The 19,983-nt window shown below is 48.1% G+C and overlaps 9 protein-coding genes across 9 annotated transcripts; 5 read left to right on the forward strand and 4 right to left on the reverse strand.

Annotated features, from left to right (window-relative positions):
* The first annotated feature begins 162 nt into the window (after window positions 1-162).
* Window positions 163-3,520, forward strand: EDB91DRAFT_1100716 (fungal-specific transcription factor domain-containing protein). Its single transcript, XM_041317202.1, has 13 exons — window positions 163-330; window positions 380-456; window positions 514-541; window positions 592-877; window positions 932-943; window positions 997-1,590; window positions 1,647-1,656; window positions 1,708-1,799; window positions 1,847-1,955; window positions 2,008-2,235; window positions 2,285-2,490; window positions 2,539-2,670; window positions 2,727-3,520. Exons 1-13 carry the CDS (start codon window positions 203-205, stop codon window positions 3,420-3,422), a joined length of 2,598 nt encoding a protein of 865 aa, XP_041183267.1. The 5' UTR covers window positions 163-202; the 3' UTR covers window positions 3,423-3,520.
* Window positions 3,521-5,221, reverse strand: EDB91DRAFT_1100725 (uncharacterized protein; the record flags this gene model as incomplete). Its single annotated transcript, XM_041317203.1, has 9 exons — window positions 3,521-3,827; window positions 3,865-4,040; window positions 4,088-4,266; window positions 4,313-4,487; window positions 4,536-4,628; window positions 4,680-4,801; window positions 4,849-5,001; window positions 5,063-5,083; window positions 5,135-5,221. 9 exons carry the CDS (start codon window positions 5,219-5,221, stop codon window positions 3,727-3,729), a joined length of 1,107 nt encoding a protein of 368 aa, XP_041183268.1. The 3' UTR covers window positions 3,521-3,726.
* A 114-nt stretch (window positions 5,222-5,335) lies between these two features.
* On the forward strand, window positions 5,336-6,534 carry EDB91DRAFT_1234299 (Golgi apparatus membrane protein TVP38; the record flags this gene model as incomplete). Its single annotated transcript, XM_041321195.1, has 9 exons — window positions 5,336-5,419; window positions 5,499-5,649; window positions 5,707-5,798; window positions 5,860-5,916; window positions 5,970-6,050; window positions 6,100-6,111; window positions 6,137-6,236; window positions 6,285-6,348; window positions 6,402-6,534. 9 exons carry the CDS (start codon window positions 5,336-5,338, stop codon window positions 6,532-6,534), a joined length of 774 nt encoding a protein of 257 aa, XP_041183269.1.
* Window positions 6,535-6,670: 136 nt separating this feature from the next.
* Window positions 6,671-8,024, reverse strand: EDB91DRAFT_1326407 (uncharacterized protein; the record flags this gene model as incomplete). Its single annotated transcript, XM_041325226.1, has 3 exons — window positions 7,804-8,024; window positions 7,503-7,749; window positions 6,671-7,443 (listed from the first exon to the last, which is right to left on the reverse strand). The coding sequence occupies exons 1-3, from the start codon at window positions 7,954-7,956 to the stop codon at window positions 6,671-6,673; spliced, it is 1,173 nt and encodes a 390-aa protein (XP_041183270.1). The 5' UTR covers window positions 7,957-8,024.
* Window positions 8,025-8,114: 90 nt separating this feature from the next.
* On the reverse strand, window positions 8,115-10,160 carry EDB91DRAFT_1194811 (uncharacterized protein). The gene is made up of 3 exons (XM_041320573.1): window positions 10,059-10,160; window positions 8,523-10,000; window positions 8,115-8,464 (listed from the first exon to the last, which is right to left on the reverse strand). Exons 1-3 carry the CDS (start codon window positions 10,094-10,096, stop codon window positions 8,376-8,378), a joined length of 1,605 nt encoding a protein of 534 aa, XP_041183271.1. The 5' UTR covers window positions 10,097-10,160; the 3' UTR covers window positions 8,115-8,375.
* EDB91DRAFT_1100746 (phosphoprotein phosphatase) lies at window positions 10,161-11,713 on the forward strand. Its single transcript, XM_041317204.1, has 7 exons — window positions 10,161-10,273; window positions 10,445-10,755; window positions 10,813-10,844; window positions 10,906-11,049; window positions 11,100-11,239; window positions 11,295-11,413; window positions 11,471-11,713. The coding sequence occupies exons 2-7, from the start codon at window positions 10,453-10,455 to the stop codon at window positions 11,570-11,572; spliced, it is 840 nt and encodes a 279-aa protein (XP_041183272.1). The 5' UTR covers window positions 10,161-10,273; window positions 10,445-10,452; the 3' UTR covers window positions 11,573-11,713.
* A 22-nt stretch (window positions 11,714-11,735) lies between these two features.
* Window positions 11,736-13,270, forward strand: EDB91DRAFT_426668 (1-Cys peroxiredoxin). The gene is made up of 6 exons (XM_041327234.1): window positions 11,736-11,913; window positions 11,972-12,178; window positions 12,230-12,322; window positions 12,373-12,467; window positions 12,590-12,713; window positions 12,767-13,270. Exons 1-6 carry the CDS (start codon window positions 11,818-11,820, stop codon window positions 12,806-12,808), a joined length of 657 nt encoding a protein of 218 aa, XP_041183273.1. The 5' UTR covers window positions 11,736-11,817; the 3' UTR covers window positions 12,809-13,270.
* Window positions 13,271-13,324: 54 nt separating this feature from the next.
* EDB91DRAFT_1234304 (nucleophile aminohydrolase) lies at window positions 13,325-14,313 on the forward strand (the record flags this gene model as incomplete). Its single annotated transcript, XM_041321196.1, has 5 exons — window positions 13,325-13,353; window positions 13,405-13,502; window positions 13,552-13,807; window positions 13,874-14,032; window positions 14,088-14,313. 5 exons carry the CDS (start codon window positions 13,325-13,327, stop codon window positions 14,311-14,313), a joined length of 768 nt encoding a protein of 255 aa, XP_041183274.1.
* A 2,888-nt stretch (window positions 14,314-17,201) lies between these two features.
* On the reverse strand, window positions 17,202-19,930 carry EDB91DRAFT_1100770 (aldehyde dehydrogenase domain-containing protein). The gene is made up of 17 exons (XM_041317205.1): window positions 19,818-19,930; window positions 19,558-19,760; window positions 19,457-19,503; window positions 19,201-19,390; window positions 19,072-19,144; window positions 18,949-19,019; window positions 18,864-18,893; window positions 18,699-18,809; window positions 18,492-18,648; window positions 18,194-18,433; window positions 18,024-18,144; window positions 17,931-17,962; window positions 17,864-17,875; window positions 17,697-17,799; window positions 17,593-17,642; window positions 17,474-17,543; window positions 17,202-17,421 (listed from the first exon to the last, which is right to left on the reverse strand). Exons 2-17 carry the CDS (start codon window positions 19,677-19,679, stop codon window positions 17,330-17,332), a joined length of 1,521 nt encoding a protein of 506 aa, XP_041183275.1. The 5' UTR covers window positions 19,680-19,760; window positions 19,818-19,930; the 3' UTR covers window positions 17,202-17,329.
* Between the last annotated feature and the right edge of the window lie 53 nt (window positions 19,931-19,983).

The following is a 19,983-nucleotide window of genomic DNA, read 5'->3' on the forward strand; positions in this document are numbered from 1 at the left end:
GGGGATATAGGGTTACAAATATACGGGCGAGTAACTGTGATGTGTCCTGCGATGTTGAGTGTTACAGAATTCGAAGTTCTAGGCGGACGCGTTTTAGTCACGTGATTTTTATTTCTAGCGGCCTCGGCCCCTTTGCAGCAAATCGTAAAGCTGTGCGTCTCTGACTCCACCAAAGCCTTCTAACTTTGGACTGCGTACATCTATGCCAGCGGACACATCGAAGAATTCTCTAAATGCTTCACGTCGTACTACATCTCGCAAAGTAGCAAACGAGGAGGAAATCGAACTCAAGCGCGCTCGTGGTGAAATCTCGTGCGCAGAGTGCAGAAGGTATTGAGTCACTCCGTCTTCGAATTTCGAACTTTACCGATATAATAAGGTTGAAACTGAAATGTGACAAGAAAGTACCATGTGGATCTTGCGTCCGTCGAGGCTGCCCAACCATCTGTCCTAATGGTCGCGTCCATTCATTATCCACTCAGTCAACCCCTAACATCATTGTGACACCTACAGGTAGTCTTTCCACCGGGCAGGGTACTCGGTATCCCTTTCTTCTATCCCATACACTCGGTCATGCTGAATAATTGCTAGGTTCGTCCTTGCAGATACAGAACACCTGCATTGCAAGATTGTGGAGATGGGCCAGCGAATCCGACAACTCGAGGACGCACTATCCATTTTTCAAGGCGGCGTATCCGACGAGGTTCATCCGCTTCTCACCGAAGATCTACTTTCCATCAAATTTGGACCAGAAGCTCCGAAGTCTAGCCAAGATGCCATGAATGAAAGCAGTAATGTCTCCATACATGCATTCGGTACTTTAACCATCGGCGATGGAGGAGAGTCGAATTACTTTGGACATTCCGCAGGTTCAGAGGTAATGCCATTCTGCTGATTCCTCTCGTGAACACTCAGTGACGGTTCCCAACAGACTTTGTTCTTGGTATGTTCGCCCAAAAGGTGCTAGAAATAGTTAATTCTGTCGCATCCTGGCAGGCCGGCGCTGAATTTGATGGCACTTCATCCTCGCAACCAGAGGAGCTCCCGAGCATGTCTGCGGATATATCTCGATTGGAGTCAAGCCTTCCCTTCAGTTTGACTGGTATCCCTGACCATGACCAGTGTCAAAGCACTTTGGACTCATTGTTAAGCCTTTTACCACCATACCCGCGGGCTTCTGCACTCTGCGAGACGTATATGGAGCACGCTGCTTGGATATTTCGACCAATCCGACGAGAAGAGCTGATTGATGATATTCTGTCACCTGTTTACGCCCTTGCTCAGAAGAGGCAAAATAACACACCTGAATCAAAGGCAGAGTGTCCTGCACACACTATTGCCGTGCTCTATATGGTCTTTTCCCAGGGCGCTCTTATGGATTTGACATTGCCACCATGTAACCAGGAAGCAGAGGACTACTTCCATCTTGGTCGTGTGGCGTTGTCGCTCCGCTCTGTTCTCGAAACGCCAACTACTCAAACTGTTCAAGCTCTCGCTGTGATGGGATACTGTTACAGCAACAGAGGCAAGCGGTACGCGTTGCACAGTGCGTGGTCTGCCATTGCGCTTGCCAGCAAATTATCTCAGAGCGTATGTTTCTGGTTTGATCGTCTTAAAACATGTCTTTGATCGTGCCTTCTTTCCAGATGGGTCTTCGTGAGTGTTTGTTCATGGCCTAATTTTCATCAGCCTTCATTCTTTGCATAGATCGGGACCCTTCTCGGTTTAATATGAGCCCGAAGGTTGTTCAGCGTCGACGTACTCTATTCTGGGAAGTCTTTTCTGCGGATCTCTTTCATGTGGGTGACGTATTTTGCTCTTTCACATAATTTGACAAATTGGCTAGAGTCTTTCTCTGGGTCGTCCTCCCTCGAACAGGTTATCGTACATAGACTGCGAGTTTCCTGAAGATGAGACGACAACTATGAATGATAAAGGCGAGGTCGAGATGGGGTGTGAGTTTCTTGCCTCTCATTTCGTCGAGTCACCTCATCTTTCTTTTGGCAGTTTGGCGATGGAAACACACTTTCACAAGAGACGTGTTCTCCCAAGTCACAGAACTAACTCTAAGTGCAGAACTTCCAAGTTACAATACTATTCTAGATCTCGACAGAAAAGTTCGCGAGCAAGTTTTACCTCCATCTTTAAATCTTTATCGTTCCAGCGTTCAAGACGAGTATACCACCCCATCAGCATATATCCGTGGTCGTATCCTTTTCCAGTTTAGAACGACGAGTGAGTTTCTTGGACGCAGTGACCTTCAGTCCCCTTGACGTCTTCATAGCAATGTTGTTCATTCATCGTAGTTTCTTTGCACAAGCCTTGCTCGACTTTCCCACAAACCCTCTCCGCAGTCCCTATGCTCCATCATTCCTCGCTGCGTATCGTTGTGCGTCGGCAACGATCAAGACTACTGTCCTTAACTTTCAAATGTTCCCGGAACTCTTCATGCGTTGGTGGGCTATTTGGAGTCATTTGTTGTCTGCAGCTGTACGTAGCAAGACTAGGTGCATGACGTGATACTCAAGTGGCACACAGGTAATTGTCGGAAGCATCGTCACGCGAGCACCATCATCGACTATGGCGCCCGCTGCATGGGAGGAATTGAATCTTGCAGTAGACATGTTTTCACGGGGGTCCGGGACATCAAGTCGCGCTCGTCATGGTTTGGTGCATATCATTCAAAACTTGTCGTTTGAGTGTATTTTGTTCATGTGATTTGCCAGGCTATCTTAATCAAACTCAAGCTGAAAGCCTATCAAGCGCTTGAAAAATATCGCAGTGGAGTGGCATCTAACCTCCAGGGCAATCTAACCTCCCTACTTCCGGAGGTCGGCGGTGATGACGAACTTACCATGTTTGGTGGACAGACCCGTGTCCTTGTCAGCAAGATCCTTTCGCAGCAGAACCGCAGGAAAACACCATCCCGCTCTGTTCCTCTGTCAGCTGCAGATTCATTACATTCCGCCACGAGCTCCTCAGCATCTGACGACGGCCATTCGCCTTCAGATTCCATCCCCGATGTCCATCCCACGCTTGTGGAATTCCTGAAAATGCTTCCTCCCTCATCGATATCACCTCCCACTTTGGGCACAGGGGATGCATCCACAGCCTTCCAAAATCACTGGAACGCATTCTCCCCGCCTCCCACACTCGAATTCGTATCACCGAGTCTCGTGCCCCCGATATATTTCTCCCCTATCACCCAGGCATCCAATTCAGTCTCGGATTCATCTTTTCAAAAACCCCTCCCACAATCCAATATGTTTGATCCAACGAGTATGAGGGTTGACGATGATTTCGCTGAACTTGGACTTTTCCTTTCTGGAGAGTCTGGGATGGACGAACGATGGAAATCGTTTATACGGGATTCTGGAATTTGGGATGGGTCCCAAAGTTATGACATGATGACAGATACTTAGGTTTTTCCTTCTTTCTCATTGAAACGTATACAGGCAAGATATTCAAGTGACTCCGACTTTCTACTCGATGCTTGTCGTTCTGTCTTATTCATTACTTTATGTAGTTATTTTAGTACATCAAACAAGACTGAATGATTTGCAGGGGATCTACAATCATTTCCAGCAGAGCCAAGAATGAATTTCTCTTGGGTAACTCCAATGGGTAAGTAAGTTAGTATTGGAGTTCTCCGCGATCGCATAAATATGACCGCTGAGTTCTTGTATAACTAAATAGACGAGATGAGCGGATCTGCCCAGGTCGAGATCATCGCCTTCCACGATAGAAGTCTAAAAAGGCGTATTTGTCTTCCCATCCAAAACCGATCCTTTTCATCTTTCCCAGTCTCGCTATAAGCACAGCGCAGACTTCGGCAAGCATGTCAGAGCGTGGCTCAGGAACCACCTTCATTGACCATGAAGAGCTGAGAGCTGGGTGATTCTGAGAGCGGAAGTTGGCGGATCGAGATAGATTGCGGAGAAAGACAAGTACAGATTTGAAACAGATGTCGGAGGGGGTTGAGTGTAGTATCCGGGATCGAGTGGGACAAGGACGGTTGCGACAATGTCGGGGGATCGTATCTAGAACTGGTTAGATATAAGATGAGGGTTGGGACGCGATAACTCACCTGACACACATCAAGAAGATGTCGTAGCCTTTTGCAGGAACACTTGCGCCATTAAAGACATCAGTGAATCGAAGCAGGCCCCTACCGTTGCTGGTCGTACATTCAGGAAATACCACAACAGGGCGACGTACTGAACGACGGATATCTTCAAGACTGCGTAAAGGCGCAGAGGAAGGTGCCTGATGGTGTATTGCCCGTTGAAGATATAATTTCCAATAAAGAAACCTGACGAAAACCGTGGATGACTTCTGGTGAGCTCAATACTCGGTTAACAGAAGATATAGCTGCGGATCCAGTCCCAGTCTTTCGTCCTGGAGTATACGATATTGATGATGCGTCTCTAGTGGAAGAGAGCGCTGTAGGTGCATTTGCAACAGGTAACACAAAAATTGGGTTGTATCTTGCACGATTTGTCAGAAAAAATTATAGATTCAATCGACCATCTTACTGGTATGCCAACCAAAGGACTTCTATCCAAGAGGACCAGTTTGATACTATAAGGTCCCCTGCTCGTGGATTCCACTTGTTCTCGGGGAGTTTTCTGACTGCGTTGTAAGCATATATCTCAAAAATCGATCCACCTTAAGCTGACCCTCTTTTTCGAACAACGAGCTCCGTGGACACCCACCAAAATCCTATAGCGTAGAGTGCCAAACGCGCAAGCAGGGCGGTGCCCAGCCACGAAATTAGATCTTGTAGTGGCAAAACAGGACGCTGTGTCCTTGAGCGAACGTGTCAATGTAAGTTTTGCAGCCACTCACACAGAGGAAGCCGATCACATGAACTAAGACAAAATGGACTAGAGTAAGCACAATAACCACGGCAGTCCGTAGTGCAGCGACAATCACTCTAACGGGCGTCAGAAAAGTGACGAAGAAGTCACGCTCTTGTGGTGGAACTGGCGCAAGGAAAGGCTAAGTACGGGAGTGAGCTACTACTACCTGCTTGTTGAATTCTGACTGTGCAAGCACTAACCTGAATTCCCGTTCCAGGATCCTATGGGTGAAAAAATGAGCATGAAGCAAGCTGGAAAAGTGGATCACTTACTCGGAAAGAAGAGAATTTCTCCATTATATGCTGTGCAACAATGTCGGACAGCGGTAAGAATGAAAAGCTATGAAGAGCCGCCGGCATGCCGTATTTGGTGGCACGTCATTGCGTCATGTGTTAGAACGTGGCTCTCCTCGAGTGTTCCCAACCACCAACACGAAAGCCTTGTTTCGTCGAGAAATCTTAAATATGCTAGTCATGCTCGCTAAGGCGGCTCGCATCCTTAAGGCTCTTATACAATCAGCTAGCTCGAGATATCAAAAACTCAGTCTAGTTGGAAAGGTCAGTCCCACTGTTGAATCTCTTTAGGTTCTCATGTTAACTAACTGGGAATTGTGATACTGCTTGATGCTTGTTCCAGGCTTTGATATGGTTCCTTCTGTTCTTCTATGCATGTCTAGCCGCATTTATCATCGTGGTCACTCCAGCTCGCATTGCTCAATTTATGTATGACATCGCTCAAGACATCCGACGCCTTCCCTATGGGCACGCGATTCTTATCAGTGTCATGAGTACGCATGTTTTGTTCCCTTTCATCGGACCAATTCGAACATGCTAATTCTCCTCAGTTCTCGCTTCCTTCCCCCCTTTCATTGGACATGCCACGCTCGTTAACTTGTGCGGTTTCACATATGGTTTGCAAGGCTTCTTTCCTGCAGCAGTTGGAACACTGGCAGGGCTCCGCCATAGTTTTTGTTACCCTTCGGATCATGTTCAGCAAGAGACTGCATTCATGGACGTCCACTAACGAGAAATGGCAGGCTCTGGAAGCTGTAATAGTTAGTGTGTTTCACTAGCCTTGGCATACTTGCTTAGTGGAGGACGCCTGCAGCGGTCAAGAGGCATGCCCTTGATCATCCTCATCCGCATCTCCGCATTTCCGCCATGGGTTTACTCAAACTCCCTATTCGCAGTAAGCTTTTCGACTTGTTTACTGTGCGGATCTCAGTGCTTCTTGTTAGAGCATAGCGCCGGTGTCGTTGCTCCAGTTCTTTATAGCGACTTTGTTTCGTCCTCCCAAAGGTCATGGTTTACGTGTTCGTCGGATCTCGTATTGCTAGACTCTCGGATGGCGAACAGAGGAATCATATGGATACTCGTAAGCACATGTCGTGGCATTCCTGCCTCATTGATTCATGTCCCATAGAAACCAAGGTTATCAATAGCCTTTTAGTTCTCGGTGGTATCTTGCTATCTATCTTAGCCAGCTCGTTCGTGTCCAGGTCACCGCTTTTAATGACAGAGCTCTACTCACCCTATACAGGCTGGTCTATTATTTCATGCAGAAGGAGATCAAGCGTCTTCATGCCAGCTCGTCAGAGCGTGATGAACTCGCTGCAGAGGCACTTGAGGAAGCAGAGGAAGCGCCTTTGTTGAGCTCTCACTCTTTGGCTTAAGTCCTCGTAGAGTTTGACTCTCACTTCCTTAGTCAACATGGAACACAATTAAGATACTTGGGAACATCAGACTATGCTATCTTTGCAATCGCCACACATCTATAACTATAAAAAGTTGTGCACGAATAGTAAATCACTAGTAAAAGTGGAGAAATAACAAGGAGAAACTGGCTCCGATCAGGAAAACAAGTATGAATATCCGACTGTCCTTGGCACGTCTACGCGCCTCTCTCAGCTGCACATTACCCTTCTCTACGGTAGATGTCGTTGCAATCGCGTCCTCGTATAATTGGTCAGTCAGCTCCGTTTGCCGTGTAAGATGTGTCATCAGTTCCATTTGGAGGTTGCTGATATCCATCAATCGTGCTTCGGCTTGTTGTACGGACTCAAGCGTGTCCTGGACGGATCGGAGAATATTGGCATTCTCCGACTCGAATTGAAGTATCTGAGACTGCGAAAGCTCGATATCATCGTCGTCCCCGTCCAAGTCACCTAAAGATGAAGTAGGTGTGAGTGTTGTCGGTTGAGCAGCAGAGCGGCCGCTGGTTGCGCCAATGGTAGCAGCTATCCCTGACACGAGTGCTGATGAAGCACCTCCCAACCAGCTGTCGCTCCCTCCACCATTGCGCTGTTGCTGTTGCGCAGGTCCCTTGGAGATGATATTCATAGCCTCCTGCGCCGCACTGGATCCTAGAGTTCGTGTGCGTTCAAGTTGGCGCTTGACTCGCTCTTCCTGCATTTCTTTTTGGTTCTGACTGGCTTCTGTGAGACGCCTGCTGAGATACCACGTTATACTGGAGTGGTGCGCCGCTGTGAAATCCGAAAGGATTGTTGAATTGTTGCTCTTTAGACGGGCGGGAAGGAAACGTGTCAAGGGATTCACGTTACTTGCGGCGAGCTCAACACGACCTGTAGAAAACAATTGATTGTAAGTAGTCATTTCGCGAACGGCGAGAAACAGACCGCACGCTTTTCAAGTGTCTCCATTTCCTTGACTCTGTCTGCGCACCTACTAAGGATGACACGTGCCTGTAGGTCGATCTGATCACGCTCCTCGTCTGTGAGGTAACGTATTCCCGACCACGACTTTGTAGGGTCGCTCAAATCGATGGCATGCGAACCATGTCGCGAGAGCGGTGTAACGTGCGCATCGACGCTGAGGTAAGGCTTCCGTATGCTAGAGAGCATACGGGTGAGAGTGCTAATGTGGTTGAGCTGTGCAACCAAGTGAGAAATAACCTCGACGTAAGACACATTGCTGCAACGTACAATTGTGTAGGCTTCTTCTAGATATTGTTTTCCAAATACATTCGCGTTAGGGATATCGCGTACAGGAGACGCCTTGCGTCGTTTTGCTTGCGGGACAGTACGTTTCGCTTGAAGGACATCCTTGAAGTCTGCGGTACGGTCGACGAACCCCATAAATACGACGACAGTAGGTGACGGAAGATGAGTACGACTGGTGTTGACAGGTACCTGCTCGACAACACGCTGACCGCATATTGCCGAGAGCCACGTGTCTGGGTGATATAAAGGGCGAATAACTTCCAGTTATTCTTTTTTCATCGACCACGACAAAGATATATGTAGGCTCAGTCCAGCGCTGCTTTACATGCAGCTTCAACGGCAGGGGTTCTCAAACGCGTGGAATATCAGATCAGTCCTTGTTTGAGGCGAATGGTACACTGACTACTACTGTTTGCCATAGTTTGAGACTAACAAAATTTTACGTCCTTCTATCGATTATAGTACATATCTTCATTCCATTTGGTCTGCATACGGGAGACCAATTGAATCTACCTAATACAGTTGTACAAATTCTTGATCCATGGGTCAGATCTTCAGAGGATGACTCTTTGTGACAGCTTATTGTTATGGCGTAGTCGCATACGTTGTCTATACCTCTCGTTATTGCAACAACCTCGTGCATCTGATGACCACGTCAGTATTATTTTCAAAGGACCAAGACCGGAGTGCAATAAACTCACAGCAGTGATCTCCTTCTGACCTCATCAGGAGCCTGCAAACTGTCATTTCCGCTAGATCAAGAACATCCTGTTCTTTAACGTGCAGACAATTGATAACAGCCACTTCATCCATTCGGCCCGCTTGTGTCGCTGTGGACGACACTTGACCCTCGCCTTCATCTCGTGGTAGCCGGCTCTGGGCAAGGTTCACCAGCGCCCTGCCAGTGAGATAATTGCACCAGCGGAAGTCGAGACGAGTAAGGTTTGGGCAATGCCCGTTGCGCCCGTGTAGGAGCCGCAGTTGTTCATCAGCAATGTCACTGTCGTGCAGACGAAGTTCCTCCAGTTTAGGAAGGAGCTCGAAACATCGCACGAAGTCGGTGCGCTCCAAATCAACGTCATAAAGTTCTAGAAGTTGTAGACAAGGGGAAGTTTCAAGGAACCGACATAAATGGGCGCCAGAAGGCATGTGAGAGCGCGCAAGGGGGTCAGATGAGCAACGCAGGTGGAGTTGACGCAACGCGGGTGCGCGCATTGTCAAAAGGATTGCGTTCACTTCGGGAGAGACGTGGAGAGTTAATGATTCCAGGTGAGGAAGATCCACAACGCGTTGGGTATCAACGTTGTACGGGCGTGCTCCTGGTTTAGAGAGCTCTAGTGTGAGATCCCTTAACTCTGATGAGGCTTGTAGCATTTCGATCCAATCGGTGGCATTCATGGAAGGTGGCAACAACGTTGAAGAGGAGAGCACAACATGCAATGTCGTGACTCTCATGAAGCTGCTCCACTGTGGAAGATTCGGTTGTTCAATCAGTAACCGAGATAAACGCGGAGCGTCCTGAAGAGACGACACATCCACAAGATGAGAACCCCCCATTTCAGTGATGAGATTAAGTTGCCTTAAAGCAGGCAATGGGAAACTGCAACGGTGAAGGACGTGGTTCATTGTTGTCGAATCCACGGAGTTGATGATAAGGGTGTGCCACTGCTGGCAGCGAGGAATGAGCAAACCCAAAACCTCATCCAACGATGGTGATTCGAGAGGGATATCCAAAGTTATATGCAAAGGCGCGTGTTGAACTTTGCGCAACCAAAACTCCACTTTGCCTATCGAGTTTCCCGATCTCAAGTCAAGGAAGAGATGGGACCATACATGAGGAAAGGCTGCAGCTTTCCTCCAGGCCGAGCACACTTGAGAAACAGCCACAGGCGCACGCGTCCAGCCGCTCTCAGCACATATCTCAAATATGCGAGCTAGCAGCTCAGGATGTAGGCGGCGAGCGAGGGTTAACAATGAGCGGGCCCGACGTATATTCTCTCGGTGCTTGTCCTTCTGCAAGCGGAGGCGCTCCAGCATAGAATACAGCATATTCATTTCGCTGTGCAGTTCCTGGACTGCCTTCTCGTCAGCTATCATTGTCTGATGGACCAAAACCATGTCGTCTTCCGTGGGTTCGCGAAGACAAGATATGCGATCCATCACGGAAATTAGAGGTGCTCTGCAAGTTTCGATTTGAGTAAGTGCAATGTCCCAGCTCGAATACGTTTACAACGCACGGCGACGTGTCGATATCATGATACCAGCGAAGATCCATACCAGCTGAATCCTCCCGAAATAAATATATTGAAATTGAATATTGAATGTTGGCCGCCTTCAATCTGTTTGTTGATGTTTTTCTGCTACTTGCTGGTTCGTAGTCTGTTACATACGCACTGTGTAACTTGCCAAAGTCGCTATCGACCCCACCTAGCTCAACACCTTAGGCCTTAAGGTGAGTAAATAAAGCATTTTAAATACGCTATGATGATTCAGAGTGGAATCTTCATCGACCCGCACGACATTAAAGTTGCTGGGTCGAGTTGAAGACCAGCAAATGTTCTAGATACTGCTGACGCCTTCACTGAATTATCTTCATACAAATGGCTGACGATATTCTGTCCAGAACTATCTATGGATCCACGTCGAGCCCGCGATCCGCGCTTGGCACGCGTAGACCCGCGTTTGCAGCGAGTGCCATCTGCGTTGCCCACTCCTTCTCCCCAACAACAAAGTGGGTCTGTACAAGGCGCTACACAATGGTCTGCGAATGGCGCATATACGGCTTCACTGTTCATGGTTCCCACTGTTCCTGTGCAACAGGCTGATATAGCTTCCGAGAATGCAATTGCTGGTCCATCGACTCCTGTAAACGACACGGGATCCTCTGCATATAAACCTCGGCCACTCTTTTGCGTTGTGTGCGCGAGTAACCAAGTGGGTTCGAGTTCCTGTCAGGGACAGCCACGAAGAAGTCTTACATGCTGTTTGTAGAACCGTTCCATGGAAGGTCATCACGTTTTGCAGTCCGTATCACAACATGTTTTTAATGCCCCTCATTTTTATCTGATGAAAAAAAACATGAAGCAAAGCCGGGTACCGAGTGATTTCTTACGGCACGGGCTCTGCCGTGCGCCTACCTGGAGCATCGATAGACAAGCCTAACATTTATTCGTTTGGTACGCCATATAATTCAATCTACGAGGAACTCAATGCGAAAGATGCAAAATTGCAAGTCCGCTGCATCGCCTTATGACCTGAGTCTGATGAACACATCCCAGGTACACCGCAAATGGACTTCTCCAGATGCTTGACCGTAATCGGCGGATAAAGCTGGCTCCGGAACGGTGGCAGGACAGCAGGACAGTTGCAGATGTGGTTATTACTTGTGAAGAACGTTGTTTTGATGCTGTTTGTGACGGTGGGTACCGTTGGAACTGGTTGTTACTCGTAGTTTACTGATATGTTCTTCCCAGACCTGCTTAGTCGCGGTGGAGAATTCAATAAGCCCGTTCATATCATTAATATCGAGATTAAAGACAACCATGAAGAAGCACTCATTGCTGGAAAGGCGATGCTGGATCTGGCCGCCGCTGTGCGTTTGCTTCTTTTTCTTTCCACGGTGCTGTGCTCAATCGACGCGAGATCTTAGATCGAAACCTCCCAAGATATCGATGAAGATATCGATAGGATACTTCAGATGCAACAGGAGCGCCATCCCCATAGTCTTCTACACGCTGTCGCTTTTTACTAGTAAAGATGAGATCCCCATGGGCCCAGACTGCCATGTATATGTTGGTCGTGTGTGCGCATTAGGACTGTAATCTCAAGGTCATCACATGATCATCAGCCTCTATCTACACCATTTTTTGAAATCATTTCATCATCTCAGCTAGCAATGAGCACTTCTGTCAGTCGTGAGAAATTAAGACGCAATCATTATCCATCTTTCATGTTATAAATGGGTTTGATCTGCGTAGTCCTTTAGCGACATTATCAATGCCTTCCCTTCGCCTAGGAAATATCGCCCCCGATTTTGAAGCAGAGACTACTGCTGGACCTATCAAGTTCCACGAATGGATCGGCGACTCTTGGGTGAGCGCATTCATTGAGTAGGTGATGAACCTCGGGATGTTGACAAGTAGCCTTGTAGGCGATTCTCTTCTCGCACCCAGGAGACTTTACCCCTGTTTGCACCACTGAGCTCGGCGAGGTCGCTCGCCGCGCTGATGACTTTGCTAAGCGCAATGTTAAACTTATCGGAATATCTGCCAACGGCCTCCAAGACCACGGCAAGTGGGTTGAAGATATCAATGACTTCGGCGCGAAATTCGGACCAACCAACGTGCAGTTCCCTATCGTATGTATAACGGTATTTTATATCGTTACAGTCTTTGATATTGCTGTGTAGATTGCCGACGAAGACCGGAAAATCTCCACCCTTTATGATATGCTTGATGAACAAGATGCCACTAACCGTGATGCAAAAGGTCTCCCCTTTACGGTATGCTCGAGCATCAGTGGAGTCTTTACGGAAAACTTATCTATGGGAAGATCCGTACAGTATTTGTGGTTGATCCCAAGAAAGTCATTCGATTGACCATTGCTTACCCGGCTTCTACCGGACGAAACTTCGATGAGATCCTCCGGTGAGTCTACCAAATTTTAGGGTCCATTGTTAACATTAACATCTACTCTCAGTGTTGTTGACTGTGAGCATTCATGTTAAACATCACTGCTTCGCACTCACTCAATCCATTCAGCTTTGCAGCTTGGCGACAAATATCGCGTCACAACGCCAGTTAATTGGAACAAGGGTGACTGATGTCATTGTCCACCCTTCGGTTAACAATGACGAGGCCAAGGTGCTCTTCCCCGAGGTCACCTTCCACAAGGTATGATTGTTTGATACAAATCGCGTTGTTAAATATTAATACACCTATATCAGCAACCCTACCTGCGCACAACACCCCTCAAAGTTAGCGAATAAAGATAAGATTAGGGACGGATGATGTTTGATGGTCTGCTGTCATTAATCCCAGTTTCTACGAACAATGACACCCAACATGCGGCAGACTCAAAGCAGGTAGTCGATATATTGTATTACATTCATGTAACATGAATCTGTAGCGCTGGTGGATCAACCGACCCTGCGTTGACGAGCTAGGAAAGAGCGGCTTGGTAGATGTGATTGTATGCGGTTGTGTCAGTGTGCACTATGTCTTTAGTACGTGACCCCGAACTACCGGCAGGAGGCCATCGGTCCAACGAGTCCGGGTACCAACTTCAAGGACATATAAGTTCCTTGGGCCAGTGACGTACTCACGTACGCAAGTCTAAGTACGAACGTAGAAACATAGCTGAATTTGGTTGGTTATTTGCACGTGTTGAACGAATCCATTCAACGACGCGTGTACTACTACATGACGCGTCTTTCGACCTTCACAATCACCTCCCATTCATCAAACGGCATTCTTTATCTGCTATATTCTTTCTGACGATCATAATGGCAAATGCAGATGGAGGTGCTTATAGGTACCCATTTCTTACCACTAATCTCGCTGCTTCTCTTACATTTGTGGTTAGCTACTCCCTTACAGTATTCTCACCAAGTGGCAAGCTCGTTCAAATCGAACATGCATTGGCTGCCGTCTCGCAGGGAACAACGAGTCTTGGCATCAAAGGTACTCCGTCTAGCCTTTGTTGTATTTCACATACTGATCCTGCCTGCAGCATCCAATGGCATTGTCATCGCCACAGAGAAGAAGTCATCCTCGATCCTGATAGACGACTCTATGATCGAGAAAGTGGCAGTAGTGTGCCCGAATATTGGGATCGTGTATTCAGGCATGGGTCCTGACTTTCGCGTTTTGATCGCAAGGGCGCGGAAGAGCGCCCAAGCATATTGGAAAATATACGGAGAGTATCCACCTACGAAGGTTTTGACACAAGAAATTGCCACCGTCATGCAGAAGGCAACTCAATCTGGGTAAGAAGATCAGCCTTGCGGTTGTATGTATAACAGATCACGCATGTTTTTAATTCTCTTGTCCAGAGGGGTGCGGCCTTTCGGCGTGTCATTACTTGTCGCAGGGTGGGACATCAACCGAGGCCCAAGTTTATACCAGGTTGATCCTTCGGGATCTTTCTGGGCGTGGAAGGCTAGTGCCATTGGCAAAAACATGGTCAATGCTAAAACATTCCTTGAGAAGCGGTGAGCTCATCCACCGCGTTTATTTCTCTTCCGCTGAGTTCGCGATCATTTCCAGATACAACGACGACATAAGTCTGGAGGACGCAATACATACTGCTCTGTTGACGCTGAAAGAGGGATTTGAAGGTCAGATGACCGAGAAGACGATAGAAATCGGTGTTGTCACTGTCCCAACACTAGAAGAGCTCGAAGCTGGGAAGGTCGGCGGTGAAACAGGCAGACCTAAACCGACTTTCCGCAAACTCAGCGAGGAGGAAGTCAGGGATTATTTGGCGCTATAGACATAACTCTACGTGCGTAGCATCGCGTTGTAATACTAGAGATTTGATTTCTGGAGGAGCATCGTAGATGTCCGCTGAACACGGCCACCACTTTAAAATTAAGTTGTCTTCGTAAGATTTGTGCCATATCTCAGACTGTTTTTTTTAACGCATATCAAACAAGCTCTGACGCTTTTAGGTTGTGACAGGGGGTTGCGGCCGTGTGGATCAATGTGCGCTATGCTCCAATAACAGCCGGATTGCATGCAGATCGGTATCCTATCTTCTTAGGAGACCGATGACCCACCGGTAGTGTATTCCACCCGTTCCAGGACAAGCGGCCATTGACAAGCGTCTCCTGCTCCACAGGCAACTGACCTTTGCACCTATCTCCTCTCTGCGGCATGAAAAGTCGTGTTCTTTGCTTCCTTTGGCATCAACTTCCGAGTCAGCGGATGACTGTAATGTCCTTGGTATAAAATACCAGCGATCTTCGTATGTTCAACCCATCGAAACACCAGCATTAATTTCAACCTATCCAAATACCCAACTCACTATCAATGGAGCAAACGCTACCCCAGCCCATCATGATGCGTCCAAGGGCACCTCAAGCGTGCGATGTGTGTCGCGTCGCCAGAAAAAGAGTTAGCGAATCTTGGTTCCTTTGCGTTGCTTGCAATCTAGCTAATCACTGCCAAAGTGCGATTACGACAGGAGCCGCCCCGCTCAGTCCTGCGGGCTGTGCGTGAGGCGGGTAGTAGACTGCAGCCTCGCTGTTCCCCCGCAACCCGCGATTGTGGAGCCCACTGTCGTCTTTCCTGACGGGTACTACATGGGGCAATACTTCCAGGGTGATCGATCCATGCAATAGGTAGCTCCGAATCAGCTTGCTCATCTTTTGATCCATGACTCATAACCGGCTTCGTAGAGCATACGAGTGGTTCACGGAGAGGAAGCATCAGCCCATTATACTTGTCCAGTTTTTTGTTAGCCGTTCATGTGTTTGGAGAAATCAGAGTTTGATTTGTTCCCCATTGAAATTGACTCGTACCTGTTCATCACGCCGGCGGTAAGCTCGATCATCATCATCACGTATACATCCAGCCTGTGGCGGTGTTAGTAGCGTAGTCAGCCAATTACCAAAATCGTTCGTCGTTATCAAGGTCTTGAAATTCCGCCGGGTGGACTTGAGGCGGAATTCATTTGCAAGTGTTCATGATCGAAGCACCAGGATTCCGCGGTCAGTCGTCTGCTGCAGATTTTTCTGATGCCAGTCATCCAACTTGGAGACCCTTTCTGTCAGTTTCTGCCATGTGCGAAAGTGAACATGCAGCATTGCCAAAGCAGTGTTTCATGAAGAGCTACTGCTGCTAGCGCCTGTACAAGGCACGAGGTACTGTGACTTTTTCACAGAGACCTTCTCTAAAACACAATAATTTCAGGGACCTCGTGTGGACAGGTGTGGTCGATGTTTCGTGAGTTGGTTAACCGAACCATATCTCCTTCGATCGCGGCCAATGCATGCTGCGACAGGCCCTGCAATAGCCTGATACTGTGACATACGTCAGGTTTACTACTGTTGGGCTGAATACAGTTAGCCTGCAGGGATAATGCTTGCGCAGGGTCTCAGATCTGATTTGGCATCTATGTTCAGAGCCCTTGGAAATTGGGGTTACTGCCACATGTCATATTCCTAGCTCTTCCTCAAACACGACAAGAAGTCAGTGGTCGTTGCAAGAGCGTAGAATTCCCGCTCTTTCATTAATTATCTTACTTAACGGGCACGGACAAGTGATTCCACAGGGCTGCCAGGCGACAAGGGTCTGTCCGGCGCCTCCTGGTGGCACGGATAGATGAAATTCAACTTTGCATTGTTTCATGACGATGAGCAGCCATGCTGGAAGTGGAAACCTGATAGATCCGAGCCTTTCTTCTACCTCACCGAAACCGCACCTTTGCCGATTTCAACTAAGATCTGCAGGCATGGTTCTTATTTTTCACTTTTCTGTTGCTATATAAGAGCGAATATTGTCCATGTCATCATGGATCCAGCGATGAGTATTGCAATGCAGCATCGAGCTCCGCAAGCTTGCAATTCATGCAGGAGGCTAAAGAGGAAAGTTAGTAATTTTCTGACCTTCTGGATTCCTAACCTCTTATTCTCGTGTTAGTGCGTCTTTAACGCAATTTCAGGCACCTGCAACCGGTGCTTCGAGACCGGTAGACCATGCGTGTATGCTGAGGTCAATCCGGCCGCTCCGCACGCTGATCCCGACGCTGTCGCCCATCACAGCACGCCCACGACGACCACGTATGCCGGTACGCGAAGACCCCCTATGCTTCTTGTACGGCGCTTACATCCCTCCACAGTTCCTTCCGGTGACCTGAATACCCCGCCACAACAGGGCAACCCCATGTACCTCCCCTTCGACGTCCCACCCGATTCGGACTGGTTTTTCTCGTACACTGATCAGCAGAATGCGTTCGTACGCTTCTCTTTCCAATTTCCTGTACTGAATGTCTTTGGCAGACTGTCCAATGGAAGCCATGTGGCTGTCATGGGTCCAGGGAATGGAGACATAAGCTCATCAAGCCATGCTGGCGGACAGAATTAATAGTAGCCGGTAGGCCGACACGCTGATACCGCAATCCTTGGCTAATGCTACAACCGTATAGATGCGTGCTTTCATGGTAATAGCAAGGGTCTTACTCAATAAGATGGAGAACCTTGAGCGCTTGAGCTATGTACCCTGTCGTCACCTTGTTCTCGTCCTATTATTCCGATTCGAACAATGCTGTTTCTCGATTCATCATCAAACCTTACAGAAAGTAGTGCGAACCCGTTCTCTGACTTCAAAATTATCGCCTTCCTTCGGCTTTCAGTCTTTTATCCGAAGAGAGAACACCCTTGTGGCAAAGTTGCGGAGACTCTGTGTGTCAACATCACTCGGGCATTGTTTGAATGGCGCACAGCCACAATTACAGGTAAAAATACAATCATTGATGCTCCTTAAGTTCGACCATGTCAACCCTGTCACTACAGCGGCCAATCGAGCTTCTCTCCGAAGTTCCAGTGAACAGCCTTGATCGAAGTATACTCATCAAGGGCATAGCTTCCAAGTTCACGACCTGCTTGCGAGGTCAGAACCGTCGAGCGTTTTCGTGCTTAACAATTACGCACCAATGCCACTCTGCTTTTTCCCTCCAAAGGGGACATTGTTGTTCAGTACATTGTACTGGTTGACCCAGACCTTTGGATACCGTCAATTAGGGAAAATGCCTGAGTGATGTAAGGTATACCGTTCCAGCTTCAAGAGCAGACGAGACGCGCATGCATTGATTTGCATCAGCTGATATTTCGAAGACATCTCAGTGTTGATCATTTGCTCAAGGAGACTACGCACTGGAGTGCAAACCAGCACCGAGGCCGTAAGATGTATCATTGGCCAGAGAAATGGCTTCCTCTTCAGTTTTGAATCGGCCCACCGCCAGAACCGGTCCAAAGATCTGTTCATTAGAATTTAGGGTTGTGCCGCAGTATGTGGACATCCTGCCAGCATCGGAAGCGCACCTCATCTCGGACCTGATTCGCATGAACGTGAGTCTGAAGCACTCTAAGGGAAAGCTTTGGCTCTTACAATATCCATCTTCGCGTTAATGTCCGTGAAAACTGCACGTTGTTAAAATCAATCAGCGCTAGTGGCGCTGTTCCGAAAGCTACGGATACTCACTTGTAGGGTCGACAAAGAAACCCTTTCCCGGACGCTTTTTGCCACCGAGAGCCAGCTTTGCGCCTTGGGCTTGACCGCGCTCAATATATCCCCAAACCTTGTCGAATTGAGTTTTCGACACCTGGAAAAGGGTGTGAACTGCGGATTGTACGACAGTATGATTAACTGACCACCGGCCCAGCGCCACTCTTCTCGTCGAAGCCATCACCGATCACGAGTTCCTGGGCTTTGGCAACCAGGAGGGAGAGAAACTTATCGTAAATCGTGTCCTGAACATACAAACGGGATCCTGCCGTGCAATCCTGGCCGGTATTATATAAAACCCCGAGGCAAGCCCAGTTTGCGGCTTGCTCCAGATCCGCGGACTCGAAGACTAACTGTGGAGACTTGCCACCCAACTCCAGAGACACCTTCAGGCACATGATGTCAATTTATTCAACTGCATCGATGCCTTGAAGTCCACCTCACCTTCTTCAGATTACTTTTGGCCGCGGCTTCCATGACTTTACGGCCAGTTATCGTAGATCCGGTGAACGCAACCTTATCGACATCCATATGTGCAGATAAGGCCGCACCGCCAATAGATCCCAGGGAAGGAATCGTGTTCACCACGCCTGGCGGAAAACTAGCTCGAAATTGGGATCAGAAAGACCTAAAGATGGGTGCGTTGCCTACCCAGCCTCAACGATGAGCTTCGACAGCATAAGCGCCGTCAAAGGGGTGAGTTCGGAAGGTTTCATAACGATAGTGCACCCGCATGCAAGGGCAGGGGCAACTTTCCATGCCCTAATGAGGATGTCACCTTTCCACCCCCAAGATTTACGGACTCAAAATGCATACCACATGTTGATTGGGTAATTCCATGGAATACTATACTATGGTCGTGAAGATGTGAAGAGTAACACATAAAAACGAAACCACGCACATTTGTGCGCAGACCCCAATAGGATCGTGCCTAGTGAAAGCAAGCTTGGCCTTGTTGTCGACTTCGATGGTCTGAAAATAGAAAGCATGAACAAATAATCATTCCATAGGGGTGCTTGTATACTTGTCCGGTGATTTTATCAGCCCACCCTGCATAGTACCGCAAGCACTGGATACTATCCCCGATATCAAAGTCCCTGATATGATCGACACCAGTTAAGAAAGGAAAACGTGTGGGGACACGTTTTCGTACCTCGCGATTTTAAATGGCTTGCCATTGTTCAAAGATTCAACCTCTGCAAGAATATCTTGATCCCTCTCTATAAGATCTGCTAGCTTATTCAAGAGCTTAGATCTCTCAAAACCAGTCACATTTTTTCCCCATGTGGTATTGAAAGCTTTGCGAGCAGCCGCGACGGCTATGTCTATGTCCTTTGCCGACCCTGACAATCATGGAACTTCATCAGTTTCGTTCCTTTTTATACTGTAGATGAGAGCAACGTGATTACCAGCTACCACGGAGCATAAAGTCTCCTCTGTTGCAGGGTTGACTGCGCTGCACGCGTCAAATAAGTCACAATCCTTATCAGACAAGTATGAACGATCGTACTAGATGAGTTCATTGGGGGAGTCCGCGGAGGGAACAAACTCGTTGTTGATGAAAAGCCCAGTTGGGATCTCGAGTTCACGGTTCGCAGCATGTACGACGATGCGGGCTGAGAGGGATGCCATGGTGGAGGGTGAATGGGAAGAGCGATAGAGGGTTCGAGAAGGGAACGATAGCACTCGATCGAACAACAGTTGATGCGAATACTGTATTTAGCGGCCATTCTTGACTGATATCCGGGGCTTGAAGTGAAAAGTACATACTATATTCGTAGATAAGATAACGCCTCGTGTCTGTTAAAATCAACACGTGTGTAGCATGTCTTCGAACCTGGGGTATATCAAGCAGGACCCCAGCTGCTTGGGCTGGGCGCTGTGTTCTAAAATGGTATTTTTTTTTTACGCCATGCTGAGTCCTGACGCACAGCCC

This window comes from Suillus paluster, assembly GCF_016628075.1.
Source record: "Suillus paluster strain FC165 chromosome Unknown EDB91scaffold_3, whole genome shotgun sequence".
NCBI classification, from domain to species: Eukaryota; Fungi; Basidiomycota; class Agaricomycetes; order Boletales; family Suillaceae; genus Suillus; species Suillus paluster.